Source organism: Electrona antarctica (genome assembly GCF_951216825.1).
Source record: "Electrona antarctica genome assembly, chromosome: 24".
Taxonomy (NCBI): domain Eukaryota; kingdom Metazoa; phylum Chordata; class Actinopteri; order Myctophiformes; family Myctophidae; genus Electrona; species Electrona antarctica.
This window is the reverse complement of record NC_136803.1, coordinates 9,727,890-9,745,727: the sequence shown is the minus strand read 5'-3', so window position 1 is coordinate 9,745,727 and position 17,838 is coordinate 9,727,890. Positions and strand designations below refer to the sequence as shown.

Genomic DNA, 17,838 nt, shown 5'->3' with positions numbered 1-17,838 from the left:
CAGACTGGTTTCTGAACCGCCCACAGCCCTCCTATGAGACACAGACTGGTTCCTGAACTGCCCACAGCCCTCCTATGAGACACAGACTGGTTTCTGAACTGCCCACAGCCCTCATATGAGACACAGACTGCTTTCTGAACTGCCCACAGCCCTCCTATGAGACACAGACTGGTTTCTGAACTGCCCACAGCCCTACAGACTGGTTTCTGAACCGCCCACAGCCCTCCTATGAGACACAGACTGGTTCCTGAACTGCCCACAGCCCTCCTATGAGACACAGATAATTGTGCTATTTGTATTTATCTTGATCATTAGTGAGGTTGAAAAGTGGTCCTTTAACAGTTACTATGAAAACCTGAATCTCCCGTCAGTCACGCCTCGTGACACGCTCCATATATGGCCAATACCGAATTAATTCCATATGTTGATCTGACCTCATCAAACCCTGTACACTCAAGACAAGCTCCATATATGGCCAGTACAGAATTAATTCCATATGTTGATCTGACCTCATCAAATCCAGTAAAGTAAAATAATCAATATTGCAAAACAAGCAATAATAATATTAATGGCCCAGTATACACCCATGTCCTCAGCCCTATTAAAACCCAATCTCAAATATACATAAAATATGGCACGGGAGGGAAAAACAGTGAACGGATAGTTAGTCCGGACTACAATAAATCACAAATAAAACATTGTATGGTTCAGCCCTCAATACCAATTCATTCCAGCAACATCGACAAAAATACAAAACAACAATACATACATATAGGCTCCCTCTGGTACACTATACCCAGAAAGGCTCTGGGAGATAAAAGTATAAAGTAGGCTAACAGCAGGCCTAGCATTTTGAACATTATCAAATCCTCTTAAAACCCATCCTCCCTACCCTGTATTGATGCCAGTGTCCCAGCTCTGCAAAATACAACTCTATAAAAGGGAATATAGTATATGCCACCGATTCCAAACATATCCCCATATTGCCAAAATGAATGATGAAAGCATCAACATTATTCGCCCCAGGTTTTATCTCTTCCAAACAAACACTCAACTCAGGCTTCTGGCAAACAGAAGGCCGCTTCTTCTTCTTCTTCTTCTTGTAGATTTCCGGCAGTGTGGACACTGTGTAGCGTATTACTGCCCCCCACAGTTCGGGAGTAAACTCCTTTATGAATTATATCATTCTTTGTTGCTTGGTACTGCACCGTTACGCAGGCCTTACACCTTACGGTGTCTGCATCTGCAAGAAATGTCATGATAGCCTTCACCACTTCCCCTTGCTGTTCCTCCGGAGGTTTGAGTAGGTTTTTCAGGGAGATGCACAGCAGCCCTGCATCCAGCACTGCCGTGCACATTTCCCTCCTTTCCAGTGCATAATTTGAGCACATGTTTTATAGTCTCTTCAGCCCCACATTCGCATAGTCCAGTGCTGTGCTTCCCAATGCGGGCCAACCCACTTGCTAGTCCACAGTGTCCAAGTCTCAGCCTTGTCATTATGACCTGTTCCCTTCTGCCGTTTCCCTCCCTTAACACTGTCCTGTATGCTGTAATAAAACCTTCCTCTCTCTTCATTCTCCCACTCACTCTGCCACCTCCTGGCTATCTCCTCCCTTATCCGGCTTCGGAATTCTGAGATTCCCAAGGCTAAGCCCACATCCACCTCCTCCCTGCCCAGGGCACCCGTTTCGACTGGTATCAATGGACAAGACCGCAGTTATCAGTTAGGATCAGTATGATTGTTTCGAGCTAGTATGGGCATGCTCTGCCGACCCAACGGCTCAGTCGGTAGTTCTCCGTGATTATTTTGCTTGATTATCACTGATGTCCTGACGGAGGCGCGCCGTGTCTGGTGGCCTTGAGCTACGTGAGGCACCACCGAGCGAGGCGTTAGCCGAGCGAGTCGCCGTGCCGAGCGTTGCGAAGGCCACCAGACCCGACTCAGCGCCGTCCGAGTTACGTCCCGATAGGCAGAGAATAGTATATATTAGTAGCCCCATAGTTTCCATGCGCCGACAATAGTTGGAAATGACACGTCCACCAGGGGGAAACCTTGACCAGGTTATGGTGAGTATGCCAGTATGGCCATACTGGGCCCATAAGATCGTATGATAACGGTCAAATCGGCTACCCAGGGCCTCTTTGGCTGCCCCATCCACGGCCTCGTTTCCCTCTACTCCCATGGGCACCCACATAAACCCCAACCCCACTCCAGCATGCTCTGCTCTATAGAGTGCAGTCACCAACTCACAGATACGGTCTGTCCTGACCCGTGACCTCCCACCCTGCAGGGCCATCAGCGCAGCCGCTGAGTCAGAGCAGATGATGACCTGCTGCGGCCTCACCTCTTCTACCCAATTTACTGCCCATATTAGGGCCACCACTTCCGACGTAAAAACTGACACCCCCGTCCGGCAGCCGTCTGCTCTGGGTGATCCGCAGGGTGGGGATGTGGACTGCAAACCCCACCTTTTTACTGTCTGGGTCTGTGTATATCTGTAGATGCTCCGCCCATCTTTCCTGCATCCTCTCTCTCACCATACTATCTGGGTCTCCCCTATACCCTCCTCCCTCATCCTGTCCAGTACTTCGAAGTCCACTTCCACCTTTGGCAGCAGCCACGGGGGCACAGCTGGCCAGATTACCGCAGTGCCCCCCCTCACCCCACTCAATCCCAGCTCCTCCTCCTCCACTCTTACCCTGTAGACAAAACTCCCACAAAAGGTGTAAAAATAAAGCCTGATTGAAGGTTGCCCCTGGACTGGTCTCAACTAATTTATAGTACCACTGGTACTACCGTTTTTAAGGTCAACCAAACCAATGCAACTCATTGCAACTCAATGAGAAGCATTTGGTGTGGTTGACCTTAAAAACGGTTTTGTCCCGAACCGAACCATTTTATTCCCTTTTCTATTTAATGTAGGCCTACATGTTAAACCTACATTAGTGCTTCCACTGCCACAATAGATAACATAACTGCTTCAAAAGATATGTGCAATTTGTAGGCCTAAAGCACAATCAAAATTGTTATATAGGCCTAATTCGTCACACTATGGTCAGTGTCGTGCACTGAACATAGTAGTATAGTAGATCTACACGCTCACAGCGTTGTGAGGATCTGTTATTTTCTGGTGCAAATTGTAGGCTTGACTTCCAGAGCAGTGGGATACACGATACAATGTGGGCACCATAGAGTTATTTAGGCCTAATTAACCACATTATTTTAAGATAATTAAAGCAGCGTCACAGTCTTGAAAAAGAGAAAGAAGCAGTGAATCACTCTTCGTTTCTAAATCATTGTCTGTGTGCACCTGGATCCTATCCTGCACCTGGAACACTAACTATTCCCGCCTGTGACCGAACGCCACCCCCCACCGTTTACTTCCTGTTTACATTGAGCGTAATTCCCTCTTTCACCGGAAGCGCCCCCTCACTACCGCTGTTAGAAATTCCGACAGAATCGGCCACAGACAGGATTAAAACACTTATTTATTGAAAACTACAGCCTAATACATCGCAGAAGCACCCCGCAGCCCTCTTTAACATTTGGGGCAAGAGGCTAATGTTCGGAGCCTTTATTTATTATACTGTGTCTGATTTTGTATTTTAAATGCACAACTCTAGTGCTCAGTAGAACAGGAGCATTGCATCCGGATCCGGGCACTGATTTGTCTTTATTTAAGTGTCATGGTTCCAAGGAGTCCAAGCCCATATGGAATTACAGGACACTTCATTAACATTTTTGTAACATTCAGGGGTGTGGTGGACATTTATGTCAAATTTCTAATTTTGCCACAGACCCACTTTGACAGACTGGCATGGCTTAGGGTCGGCGACAGAGTACAGCATCTTGCAATGGGTCTGGTCCACAAGATTCGATACTCCACCAAGATACCCATGTACCTGTGTAGATACTTCCTTAATGTTAACGAAGTCCACACCCACAACACCAGAGGGAGTGCAACGAATCATGTTCAACCCAGATTCGGCACAAACAAGGGAGTAAATTCTTTTCGCTCCTATACCACCAAAATGTGGAATGCCCTACCAACAGTCATTAAGACATGCGAATCCCTTGACTCCTTCAAAACCGCTCTCAAAGGGCACCTACGGATGGCTGCAATTCGAAACTGGCCCCCGTAAAATCTGAATCCCCCCCCACCGCCCCCCCCCCCCCTTTTTTCCCCTCACTGTATATGTTTCTTTTCCCTTTTTACCTCCATTATGATGAATTCCTGTACTGTTCTTTGTCTATATAGAAGTGTCTATTTGTACGTCTCTAAATGTTTTGATGAATTGAACATGGTGGACCCTGTTGTAAACAAGTGTAATGCTTAATTGGGTCGTCCACTCAGTTAACAGCCTTTGTATTGAGTTTGTGCTTGAAATGTACTGTAATTCTGCAAACTGTTAATAAAATGTTCAATCAATCAATCAATACAAATATTACCAGAAACACAAAGAGCTGTAGCCTTAAACGACCTTAACAGATCTGTAACTCTTGAGAGTGCACAAATAGAACCAAATGTAGCGTACCATGGAATGCGTTCCATTGGTACACATTCAGAGTCATGGGGTCCTTGGAAATAAAAGGTTTGAGCATCGTACTGTCCTAGTGTGGGGTTTAAGATAAAAAATCACACCCGTGTGAACTGAGTGGTGTAAGGTTTTATATAGCATGATCAGCTGTGGTCTGACGTAATGTCTGACGTTAAAGATCTTTGGCTAGGTAGACTCGTCTTCTGATGTGATGATTTGTGACCATGAAGTTGATTCAGCTGGAGTTTTTGTCCGATGTGAGGTATTATATAAGGTAAGGTATTATATAGCCTGATCAGCTCTGATCTGACGTAATGAAATCACACCTGGATGTGATTTCACAACTGGCTTTTTTTGTGCAGAGAAAATGACCATGGTTGCTACGGTCATCCAGTTCACCCGGGTGTGATTTAATTACGTCAGAAATTATTTTGAACATAGCAACCATGCTCATTTTTTTCTGCACACAAAAGCCAGTTGTAGGAGTGGTTTACACCACTCAAAAATAAGAACATTATAATGGTGTGTAAAACAGAAAATCTAACATTTTCCATGGGCCACAGACACATTAGTCTGTGTACGGACATGTTGATGACCTTTAGACATGAATCCAACACAACTGTCAATGGCTGGGTTTCCCAAACACATATGGTGTAAGACTTGTAGTGCCGCACATGCTCAGATGCCCTCATAGGCTGCACACAGTAGCCTGTGAACATAAACATTTTGTGCATAGATGTGCCACGCAATGGTAGGCCTCAGGCCTGGTATGGTAGGCCTCAGGCCTCAGGCCTACCATACCAAATGTTCAATATTTCATGCATGGTGAAACGTTCAATATTTCATGCATGGTGATGTCAGTTGATGCTGCAGTGCTTGAAGTTGCATGAAATAAACACTAGATGGTGCTGTTCAACAACATGGATTTGGACATGAGATAGTGATGGTAACTGGATAACTCACCCCTTTTCCAACATTGTTCAAAGTGTCACTGACACATACATTAATGGTGGTGTTGAAATAGGTGAGAAAGCACTCACTCATACAATTATTGTATTGAAATAATGTCAAGTGAATTGAACTCAAACTAGGCCTACATTTGACAGGGAAATTGGCATCTCCTCAAGGACCCTTATTGGGGGTCACCACTCCCCACTTGCCACTTTGAAAACTGAAACTGAGCTCCTATACACCCAGTGACACGGTCGGAGCAAATCTAGACACTAGTACACACAGTTCTCTGAGAACATGCCAAGGAAATTGGGTATTCCTCAGAAGCATAGTCATCCATTCTCTATGGACATGCATAGCAGTATTATTCACTGTAATTCTGTTTAACAGAAGTGAATTTTCACTAACGCATACTGGACGTTTCCTCGTGCATAATGCTTATTAACCTACAATGTAGGCCTATATATCAGTATATGAAAGGTTGACATCAAAAGTTTGTAGGATGCACAGTAGGCGTTAAATAAACCACGGTCCGACTCTGGACATCTAATACATCATAACTCAATCCTTTTAACTTTCTATGTTGATGATCCACAGACTTTGGCTTGATCGAGTTACACCTGGCAGCAACTTCCAAGCTAAAGTAACCATCAACAGTCAAAAGTCAGAAAACATAAAACCAACATCAAGCCAAGATGTTGCAACAAATGTAAATGGAAAAGATAACACTACTGTACTATGCACAATTAATAAGCATGCGAACATATTTGTTTTACATTATTTTTCTCAAAATCTGAGAAAACAATAAAAATCACACCTGTGTGAAGTGAGGGGCGCTCATTTAGCGGCCCAATTACAGTGAAGTGACAATTTACAGCCTATTCAACAAAATATACTATAAAAATTGGCCAAATTATCAAATAATAATATATAACCATTTTGAAAATATCCAATCTACAAGCTCACATGATATCTTATTTTCACAATATTAATCTGTGGAACAGTGGAACTGTATTTACACTGAATTTAAATGAATTTGTTTGTCACATTCACATCTCTCCTCTGCTGCGGTTTCATTTGTCTGTAAACAGTGTTCCAACTCCCTTTTCTGGAGGGGTTTCCGGGGAAATGTACCATGTGTGGTAGACTTGGAGGGGCATCTTGTAATAGTTTAGGGGAAAGGCTATTTCAAGTACCTATTTTGTAGGAATGAATGTCATTCAAATGTATTGTGAAGTTTGAATATTGGTATTCTGGGGTGCAGTACTTAGTTTAGACAGTTTTTGGTTTAGACTAGTCATTGACCAGTCATTAGTCCTACAACTACAACCCATCTCAAACCCTCACCCTAAAGGCTCATACATAGTCTGGATTTTCGGTGGTCAGCTCACCACCGAACTACAACATGACGTCACGAGCCGCGGTGAAGAGCAAACCACCGCCACCGCTCCAGCCCTTCTCTCTGTTTTTACTCACCACCGCTCAACGTTATTTCAGCTCCGGTGGTCAGCTCACCACCGGAGCGGTGGTCACCTCACCACCGAAAATCCAGACTATGAATGAGCCTTAAACCTAACCTCCCACGGGGCAGCACACCTAAACCTAACCTTAACCCATGTCTAACCAAAGACTAGTCTAAACTAAGTATGCACCCCGGTATGGGGCTACACTACCATCATTATTAATGGGCAGGTGAAGAAAATTCAAGTACTGAGAACAATGGGGGAATAAACTTAAATAAACTGACGCGTGTCAATCCAAACCAATATCCACTGAAAATAGGACACACTTGGACATCAAGATGAACATTGAACCTGTATTTTATGAAATGGAATAATGAAAACAATAAGTAGCAATTCAACTGTTTCGCTATCAACATGAACAGAATTGTGGAACATCATCATACTACTGTATACTGTATACTATTGTCGTCTTGTTTAGAGAACCACCAACCTGTCTACTCAGGGCAGGAAACTACCCTATGTCCTCCATTAGTCGCAGTGACTGTTGGATTTATTTGACCAACCAGGTAGCAGATTTAAGGCTTATTCATACTTTCTTGCACAATACAAATCTGTTTTCACTTGAAAATATATACTTTTCGTTAAGAAAGGGGTTGAGAAACGGAGAACAAACTTCTTGAAACATCCTGATGCACACACACACACACACAGTACAAAGGTTTCATGCAGTGACATTAACATTAGGATTTGGCACATTCACGACGACATAATACAATGTGATGTTATTTATTTTTAAATAGGATATCTAAAAGACTCATAATTAGCATAGTAGTCTACCATCAGAGAAAGGAATGTAGTTGTTCTATCATTAGTGCATCTTCCGGGTAAGGCAGTGGCTAAAAAAAAACGAGCCATGAATGTGTACCCTTCAAACTGTACATCCTGAGTATTACATTTGCCTGAACAACGTCTGCCTTCAGTCTGCAGTGCATAGAGTGAGGAAGAGAGAAGAATAGAGGCAACCGTGTGTGTGTGTGTGTGTGTGTGTGTGAGAGAGAGAGAAACAGAGCTGATCTGTGCTTTACAAAACCTCATGGAAAAAGGAGAACCGACACTCGTCGTAACTGTCTTTTAGTGGAGTCATCAGCCATTCCATTCCATCTCTCGTTAGGCAACAATAGAAACTTTAAGGCCAGTTTCTAAAGCCCGAGTTATACTTTGTTGTGTGTCATTGTGTGGCGAAAATAGATCTACAAGTTCACAACACATCACAGCACAACGTGTTGCAAATCAACCGTCTTTGGTGCACGACACCAGCACGCTTGGTAGTATGCAATCTCACTTTGTACTACATATTGCATAATCCAACATATCTGAAGTTAAATCATTTCTTACATTTTCTTTGATTTGACATTTTATTCTTTAGCCACGATGCTTGTAATTCTATTATATTGATATCTTATAAATCTGTAAACTGCTCTCCCTTTCCTTAATGTCTTTGCTTCTTCCACAAATAACACGGCTATTTGAAGCAGTTCAAAGTTCCTTCCTCATTTTGAATCTCTACTGATTTGCATATCGCAGACATCTGTGAACAAAAATGATAAGGGCTGTATGTCCCCGTCTTGTAGGCGTCATGACGCGCCAGTACCGCATCACAGGGTTACCTCCCCCTGGCCAGCCGGGGCGCCTGATGGAGGGGAAAGGAACTGGTCGGAATAACGTGTTCCTTCCACGCGCTACGTCCGGCTGGGGGAACTCTCCCCTGTCAGGTGAAAAGAAGCAGCTTGGACTCCTCATGCATAGAAGGAAGCATGAGGTCAGTGCACTGCCCCCCCCAGGTTGGCAGAGGAAGTGTAGCGCCCAGGATTACATGACACTGGGTGAAAAAATGGGTTGCAAAATCGTGGGATAAAAATTATGACAAAAAAAGAAAACAAGTACAGGGTTTAGCAGTTTATAGGGTGACCAAATCCAAACTGTTCATTTGAGGGACAGAAGTATCGCTTGTGTGGGACAAGTGGGATGGGACGGGGTTATCAACTTATCATGTAACTGCGTAGACGCCAGGGGGCGGTAGGTGGCGAGGACCAGCTAAATGTGCAACATGAGCAGAGAAGAAGAGGTTTTGTTGTTGTGCAGAAAGTGAAACTACTAAACCCCCGGCTCTGCTGAGGCTCACAGAGGCCTATTAGCGATGCGATCATTGTTTTGATTAGCGATAAATACTGTTAGACTCGAGCAGAAGGTGTGGTCTCTTACTAGTGAAAACCCCTCTAGCGTCTCACAAGTTTTAAAATGCAAATTTTGGTCATGGGTGGCATGGCTCACTTGGTACTGTAGCCCTAGGGGATATTTCTCATGTTATTTTAACTGACTTAACAACACTCATCTTGCAGGAAAAGAGACAATGAGAGAGCTTTACAACAGAAAGCCAACTATTTAGGGGACTAAACTATTGGGGCATTTGAACACTAATGCCTGCCATGTCACATTGTGGGTGCGTAAGGGTCTCAATTTGTGGGATGCCTGAAAAGTCTTGGAAATGACGGACTATCCCACGCAAAGGGGGGGGGGCATCTGGTCATCCTAGGGGTTTAGCAACAGGGGGCACCGTTGGGCGGCGTTTTCTTGCGGTGCAGGTCGACGGCGTCGTCCGACACCGTGTGCTGTCCGCGGTCGTCCGTCGTGGAGAGCACGCGGCGCACCGCCTCCTCGAAAGCCGAGGCCACGTTGGTGGCGTCCTTGGCGCTCGTCTCGAAGTACGGGTGGCCGCCGTTCTCGCTGCACCACTGGCGCGCGTCCTCGCCCGACACCTGCCGCTGCTGCTCGCCAACGTCCAGCTTGTTGCCCAGCACGACGAACGGGAAGCCCTCGGGGTCCTTGATAGACACATCAAGGTTATTATGGTTAAAAGGACCTTTCAACCTCTCTTCATATAAATGGTCCTCACTAATGTTCATGATAAAACACCACCATTTGTGTCTACTCGGTCTGCGTCTCATAGGAGGGCTGTGGGCAGTTCAGAAACCTGTTACATCATCGTTAGGCAGATTTTTCTTTAAAAGATCTTAAAAAAAAATATTTCGATTTTTATTAGTGTGAGAACGATGGCTTTTCGCATTGCCATTAACTTTTCTGGAATAGAAAGCCTGCTGTTTCCATTAGCTTGTATTCCCCATCGATGATGTCACTGGTGGACGGGTTTCTGAACTGCCCACAGCCCTCCCTTGAGACACAGACTGAGTAGGAAGAAAAAAGGTGCTATTTTATCATGATCATTACTTGAGGACCAATTATATGAAGATATTGAAAAGTGATGAAGTGGTCCTTTAACGTAAACCAGTGGTGGAAAAAGTACTCAAATGTATTGCTTAAGTAAAAGTATTTACTGCAATGTAGACGTACTTCGTTACAAGTAAAAGTCGCTGTATACAAAATGTACTTGAGTAGAAGTACAAAGGCATCAAAATATACTCAAAGTGTGAAACGTAAAAGTACTCATATTGCAGAATGTCCCATTACACAAAATGTGTACAAAATCTTTTAAAAGTAGCAGCTCTACAAGCTCACAATGCTGACTCGCATCGTGACGTATTGTGAGCTTGTAGATCTGCTTTTTTTCAAATGGCCAAAATGTATAGCGTTGAAGTGGTTAATGTATGTTTTCTAATCAAAATTAAAATCTACAAAGTAACTCAAGTTTTCAAATAATTGTAGTGGAGTAAAAGTTCGACTCCCGATCCCGACGAACTTTGCTGTGTCTCCTCCCCCATCTCTCTCCCCCCTTTCCTGTCTACTTACTGTCACCTGTCAAATAAAGGAAAAAAATCCCCCCACCCCCCCAAAAAAAAAACCTAAAACTAATAAAAACTAACGTCACAAAAATAAAAACGAATAAAAACTAGCAAACCCTGCTCAAAAAACAAACTAAAAGTGAATTAGATTGATTAGAAAAATGTTTAAAGTGTTTAAAGTCAAAACAAAACTGAAACTAAACTATAACAAAAGATCCCAATAACGAAAAATCCCAATGAACTATTATAACCTTGCCTTGACGTCGGCATAGTAGGCGAACTCCTTCTTCCAGTTGGCCAGGTTGCGGAAGCTCTGGCCGTCGTCCAGGCTGAAGGTGAGCAGGCAGCAGTCGGAGCCGCGGTAGAAGGGCGTGCGCAGGCTGCGGAAGCGCTCCTGGCCCGCCGTGTCCCAGATCTGCAGCGTGACGTGGCGGCCGTCCACCTCCAGCTCCTTGTTGAGGAACTCCACGCCGATGGTGTGGAAGAGGTGCGTGTCGAACTTATTGGCGACGTAGCGGTTCATGAGCGACGACTTGCCCACGCCGCCGTCGCCCAAAAGGATGACCTTCAGCAGGGTGGACTTGGGAGACATCATGGCTGGAGCCGCCCGGGGTGGACACGGGCCAGGGTGGACACCGGCTGGGTCAGGGTGGCTATCTATTCAGGATTCAGGAGTCCACAGAAGCCTGCCACCTGAGAATCTAACCACAAAGGCGATATTTATTAAATAAAGCAATAAAATATGGGGCAGAAAGCAGATTGAAACTAGATAAAGTGCCCCTCGGGGCACAGGTCTCCACCAGGGCAGGTCAGGTTGTGGCCTCCTGGTGGCGCTATAATAGGCCAATGTGAAAAGGGTGCCATTTCTTCTTAAGCCTTGGATGGTTATTGGATGATTTGAGGCATTTTGTTCCAAAAATGTGTTTTGAGAAAATCCACCTGTTGGTGGCCAATGTGAAAAGGGTGGGATATATTCCTCAGGCTAGTAGGAAAGTCCGTGAAAGATTTCAAATCTTGCACGCCGTGTTCATGATTTGAAGCTTTTTGTTCAAAACGGGCCAATGTTAGCCAATTAGGATGGAATATGAAATATCGGACAGATCCGTCTTGAACACATGACTATAGAGATAGTGTGTAATGATTTGCCGGATTTTTGGACAGAATCTGCATTATCTGGAGGAGAAATATCAAAAAAAATGTTTTTCAAAAGTCGGCCTCCTGGTGGCACTATAACAGGCCATTCTGGGGGAAAAAAGGAGGTTCATCATTGGCATCCAGGGAGTGTGTGTGCAAAATATGGCATCGACTGGGTTAACAGTGCCAGAGATTAGCTGGTGACAGACGGACGGACGGACGGACACACGCACGGATTCACACACACACGGACGGAGTGTAAAACATACTCTATCCCCATGCCTTCGGACTGGTGGAGACAATTACAGCCTTTAGCAGACAGCATTTAGTCCAGAGCAATTTACAGTATGCAAGAACACCAGGATCATAAGCAGACTAAGAGCCTAACATCTGTCTAACAGTAGAATATCTGTACAATGAATGGAACTATGAGTATACACTATAGCGTGCGATGTCTACATAAAAATGCTATATAAATTACCTAAGTTTAGCCTTATGCCTGTAAGGTCGCTGGATGTCACTGGAGGTCAGTGTGTTTCTGCAGTAACGCCAGCACACTACTCCAGTGGCTGATAACTGCTGCTATAGAGGGAGATGCACATGGCATAATGGCAGCGTATGCACTTTTATGTCTCTCAGTTACTTTCCAACAGAAGATTTCAAATTCATTGATCAGCATGTCGATGTCCATGTGACGTCGTAAACGACTGATTGATGTCAGTCAGCTATAATGTAACACAGTTACACTGCCTTAGCTTCCGACGATTAATCAGATTAATTTCTTACAGTATGTGCAACATGTAGGATGTCGGTGATGTGCAGCATTGGGTATCACATGTACTGAGATCACAGGACCTTCTGTTTGGCCACATGTTCCTCGGTCCTTTACTACAGTAGTGCTCAACCTATGGGTTGGGACCCCTAGGGAGGTCCCCACGTAATGTTGGCCGAGTCCCCAGATGATAGTGTAGTGACAAAATAAGGACCTTTAAGGCATTTAAAAAAACGTGTGCGTGTGCGTGTGTGTGTGTGTGCGTGTGCGCGCGCGTGCGTGCATAAGAAAGAGGTGAATTGTAAAAGTAGCTGTGAGGCATTGTGAGCTGGTAGATCTGCTATTTTCACAGTATCTGTGACAAAAACAAAATGCCTCGACTCCTAGAATTCTAGATAACAAATTCCAAGTAATTGTCACGGTGGGGGGGTCATCAGTTCAAATATGATTAGGCTGGGGGGGTGGCGGCCTGAAATGGCTGAGAACCACTGCTTTACACTACATGAAACGAACAAATGTATAAAACATGACAAGTCACTGCTAATGGCATTTCTCACCGTGTTACAATTACTGCAGGCAGCTCATTTTCCATCCAAGGCAAGCACCTGTGAGGGAGAGAAGAGTGCCAACAGAAGGTCATTCTCAATAACCGCGTTAACCCTGTCCTGACGCCTGACACCCTACTTTGGGTAAAGAAATTCAAACTTATTTTCCAATGCATTCATTTGTCAGAATGAATAGCAGGTCAGGTCTACAACCTGGTGTTGTGATGCGACGCATTGTGAGCTAGTAGATCATTGCCATTTATTGTATAGCAAAGTAGGAATTAATAATACAAATAATAATGCATACATTTTATATAGCGTCAAGGTACTCAAAGTCGCTTCACTTTGTGGGGGGGGATTTATGTAGGGTAATAATAATCTTCCAGGAAGGTTGTGGCTGTTATTGTGTGGTGCTTGTTATAGTATAATGTGATGTGACAGTGTTTTGGAGACAGAACGCTCTATAAAGTGCCGTTGCTGTCCGGAAGAAACCATCTATCAAACCAATCAGGTTTGGGATTTTTGAGTGGTGCAACCATAGGGTGCAGCCGCTACATACTAATTCCTACATGGGTTGTGTTTATAACCACGCCCCCAGGCAAGTTAAGTTTACTGAGGTTACAGTTAGGTTTAGGTATAGTTTTCTTGAGGTTAAGGTTAGGTTTAGGTATAGTTTTACTGAGGTTAAGGTTAGGGTTAGGTTTAGGCTGTCAATCACAGCGACTGGCCAATCACAGCGCGTCGACTGCACAACCCGTGTAGGCTTATGTATGTCGCGGTGCAGCCACTCCAATGCCCAGCTTTGTCCGTCCCTGTGTCCCTATGTATGTGTAGGGTATCAACAGGGGGCACTGTTGCACCACTCACTTCAGACAGGTCGGAAATCTACACTAATAGCTGAATATAGAGGGGCTAGCGCCCCTCAAAACAATATTGAACCAATGGAAACTTGGAAAGTATTAAAAAGTGCTTCAGTGAAAACCTCCTAAACTCCATTGGAACCTTCAAACTATCTGCCAAACCAGCCAACTCCACCAGTTTAGCCATCTTTTCATTTTGCTATGCTTCCATCATCAATGAAGTAAATCCATGTGGCTATTGGCCAATAGCCATAGTAAAGGGACTTCATTCATTCACTTAGTATGGTAGTAGCCTAATTGGTTCATTCCTTTTCCCTTTCCTATGACCAATCCTATTGGGTAAAATAGTTTTGTCAGGTTTAAATCTCTCACCTTCAAAGAGGACTTATATTAAGTGTACCTTTAATCCAATAACACTAACAGAGGGAGTCTTAGTATTGCAGTGGTCACTCAAGCCACATTCCACTCCAAAAACAAACTAGGCCTACCTAGTTATACGTATTCTTTCCATGAAAATATGTATTAAAAAAACCCAAATAAAAACATAAGAGTAACTAAAATCAAATGAATTGGACAGCCAACTAGTGCTGAACGATTCTTCACAAAATGAGATTGCATAGGTGTCTGAATCTAGATCTCAATCTGTTTTCAGATTAATTGTGCAACACTGGAGAAGAACACAAATGAATATAACAGGAGACGATGGTGGGACATTTCTATTCAGCAAGGGACCTCATACATCATTCTGGATAACGAAATGAGTTTACAGTGAGATAGGCATGTTCGCTCAATCTGCCTACTGTGTACATGCCATCCATTTAGCAAATATGATTTGGTCATTATACAAGATGGTATCCCAAGAAAAATACAACACACCATACAAATTATTGGCTTCAAAATAAACAGATCCCTAAGTAGCATATCCAGGTTTCCAATAGTGTTTCATTTGATAAACTCATTGTTGATGACTGCGGGAGATATAGGCCTGATAAGTTGCTATAGAGATCATTATTGCACCACTGTGATTGAAAAAGAGAATTCAGGGAACAATCTGGAAAGCAGACTGTCAACTCCAGAGTGAATCCAGAGACATGATGGGCCTGGTATCGGTTACAGTTACACCCTGATCCACAATAGACCACTGGCAGTCTGGCACCCATTGCAGTATGGGTTGGGTTACTAATATCTTTGGAGGGAGCATACATCAGACTTGTTCCTAAGTTTCAATGGTTGATTCAAGAGCAGTCTGCAGCCAATTAAATTAAGAATTACCCAAGTTTCGTTTTGCAGACTACAGAGATTGATGATGTGTAGTTTAATACAGTGTCCCATGACAATGACACTGCATTTTTCTTAAAATATATTGAACAGGCCTAAATGAAGGAGTGCCATACATAACCAAGCTTCTATCAAAACAACTGAGCAGTGCCTATTCTGATTATTACAGAGAGAGAGAGGGGTTCCTATTTCAATGAAGGGTCAGACTTAGCCCCTCTCGGAACCCTCGTAAAAGGTTTCTGACAAACCTTTTACGAGGGTTCCAAGAGGGGCTAGGTCAGACTCAGAACACAAATGGCCTAATTACAATTAATAGCCTATACAGTTACCAATTAATATGACTTATATTAAACCCATTTACATTTCAAGCACATCCTAGTTTATTATCTGCATGCCATACCCTCCTCAAAAAAGCTAAAACAAAGCTTATAGTATAACTTTGCAAGCAAAGAAAAGTGCGTATACACAACTTTTGTCCGTCTATCGCTTGTCAAAAGTTATTTATAAATAGAATATTAATCTTTGTTAAAGTGTGCACTGCATGCCCACAGCCGACATACGCGCAGACCCGTGTAAAAACGAAACGAACTGGCTGACCTGCTCGACATATTCTAGATAAAGACAACTGTGAAATACAAACAATGTACATGCTTTAAAAAAAAAAAAACATTAATTAACCCTCCTCGGCTCTCCAGCTGCCAACAGGCTAATGAGCAAGACCGACATCAGACTCTGCATCGCACAACTCGGCTCCTATCCGCTTTGAATTAAGACACAGAATCGACGGTACGTACCTTTGCTTTTAATTCAAAGATCGTGACATCTGTTAAGTTAATATGTGGTCCATGCTTTTACAGGCGAGGGTCCGAGGCGAGGGTCGGTGACACCCTATGGGTGACACTATGCTGCTCGCCTTGATAGCCGCTGATGACGCTCATATGACCCGAGTTTGTCACGCCTCCGCACATCATGCGCTCCTCACTGGAGATGCACTGCTTCTCAACCAGTGGTCCGGGGGACCAGCAGTGGTCCTGAGGGCGTTCCAGGTGGTCCCCAGCTAAATGATGGAGAGTTGGTAACCAAATGGACCCTTTATAGATCTTTAACTCTTGAGAGCGTAAAATGAAACCAAATATATAGTAATGGTTTCATGACCCTCTTGTAAACAAGCGTAATGCTTAATTGGGTCGTCCACTCACAGTTAACAGCCTTTGTATTGAGTTTGTGCTTGAAATGTACTGTAATTCTGCAAACTGTTAATAAACATTTCAATCACAATCAATCAATCAATCAATCAATCAAAGACCAGACCTGTAGCCTACTTTCCTTGAACTGTTAATAAAAGGTTAAATCAAATCAATCAAATAATCAATCTGAAAATATTTTAGGGAGCACCCCCCCCCCCCCCCCATAGCCTCACACAATTTGTTAAAATGTTCTAAAGATATTCCAAATGTTTTACATTTGTTCGTAGATGTATAGGCCTATACCCCCAAGGACAGATTGATTGATTGAAGTATTTATGAACAGTTTGAATTACAGAATTACAGTACATTTTATTTCAAGCACAACTCAACACAAAAAAAACTGTTAACTGTGGACTACACCATAAATAATTGCATTACACTTGTTCCCATATGGGGTTCCCTTGTAGCCACATGTCTGCATGGTGCAGGAACTTTAAGTCTACCATATGTAAGCCTACACATCAGTGTTCATGTCAGTATTCATTATTAATTCATTCATGAAGCCAATTAAATAACTATCATTTTTTAAACATTACCTTAACTCTTGTATCTCTCCGTTACTGTGCTGCTGCTATGATGACAAGTTGACAACTGAATTTCCCTCGGGGATAATACAAATATATCAGTCAAACTGATAGATTTGTATTAAAAGGACCAGAGTGAAATAGCCTACTTCATCCCCAATTCAACTCTTCTTGATTCACCACTCACCTGTAGCTGAGTGAGGGTGCATGGTGGATCTGTGGCTTGGTTTGCAATCTTGTTTCTTTTTTAGGTGTGGGTGTTTTGCTTAGTTAGATTTGTCATCTCATCTCATCTCACAACTGATAGATGTGGTCAAACAAGACAGACAGACAGACAGACAGACAGACAGACAGACAGACAGACAGACAGACAGGCAGACAGACAGGCAGGCAGGCAGGCAGACAGACAGACAGACAGACAGACAGACAGACAGACAGACAGACAGACAGGCAGGCAGGCAGGCAGGCAGGCAGGCAGGCAGGCAGGCAGGCAGGCAGGCAGACAGGCAGGCAGGCAGACAGGCAGGCAGACAGACAGACAGACAGACAGACAGGCAGGCAGACAGACAGACAGACAGACAGACAGACAGACAGACAGACAGACAGACAGACAGACAGACAGACAGACAGACAGACAGACAGACAGACAGACAGGCAGACAGACAGGCAGACAGGCAGGCATGGGAAAGTGATAGCCTTGCTGTGATTGAAAGGGTGAAAGGCTTTAT

At 43.8% G+C, this 17,838-nt stretch overlaps 1 protein-coding gene across 2 annotated transcripts; it reads right to left on the bottom strand.

Moving 5' to 3' along the window:
- Positions 1–7,292: 7,292 nt before the first annotated feature.
- On the bottom strand, positions 7,293–16,285 carry LOC306917534 (ras-related protein Rab-9A-like). 2 transcript variants are annotated; one of them, XM_079495815.1, is made up of 4 exons: positions 16,134–16,285; positions 13,214–13,261; positions 11,007–11,451; positions 7,293–9,835 (listed from the first exon to the last, which is right to left on the bottom strand). In XM_079495815.1, exons 3-4 carry the CDS (start codon positions 11,343–11,345, stop codon positions 9,551–9,553), a joined length of 624 nt encoding a protein of 207 aa, XP_079351941.1. In that variant the 5' UTR covers positions 11,346–11,451; positions 13,214–13,261; positions 16,134–16,285; the 3' UTR covers positions 7,293–9,550. The 2 variants fall into 2 exon arrangements, with proteins under 2 accessions (XP_079351941.1, XP_079351942.1); XM_079495816.1 differs by having other exon boundaries at positions 11,007–11,443.
- Positions 16,286–17,838: the final 1,553 nt, after the last annotated feature.

Excerpts from the sequence above, each read along its gene's own strand:
- LOC306917534 (XM_079495815.1), bottom strand. The coding sequence starts at position 11,345 with ATGATGTCTCCCAAGTCCACCCTGCTGAAGGTCATCCTTTTGGGCGAC. Across the intron at positions 9,836-11,006 it reads CCTACTATGCCGACGTCAAG|GACCCCGAGGGCTTCCCGTT; the intron begins GCAAGGTTATAA and ends GTGTCTATCAAG.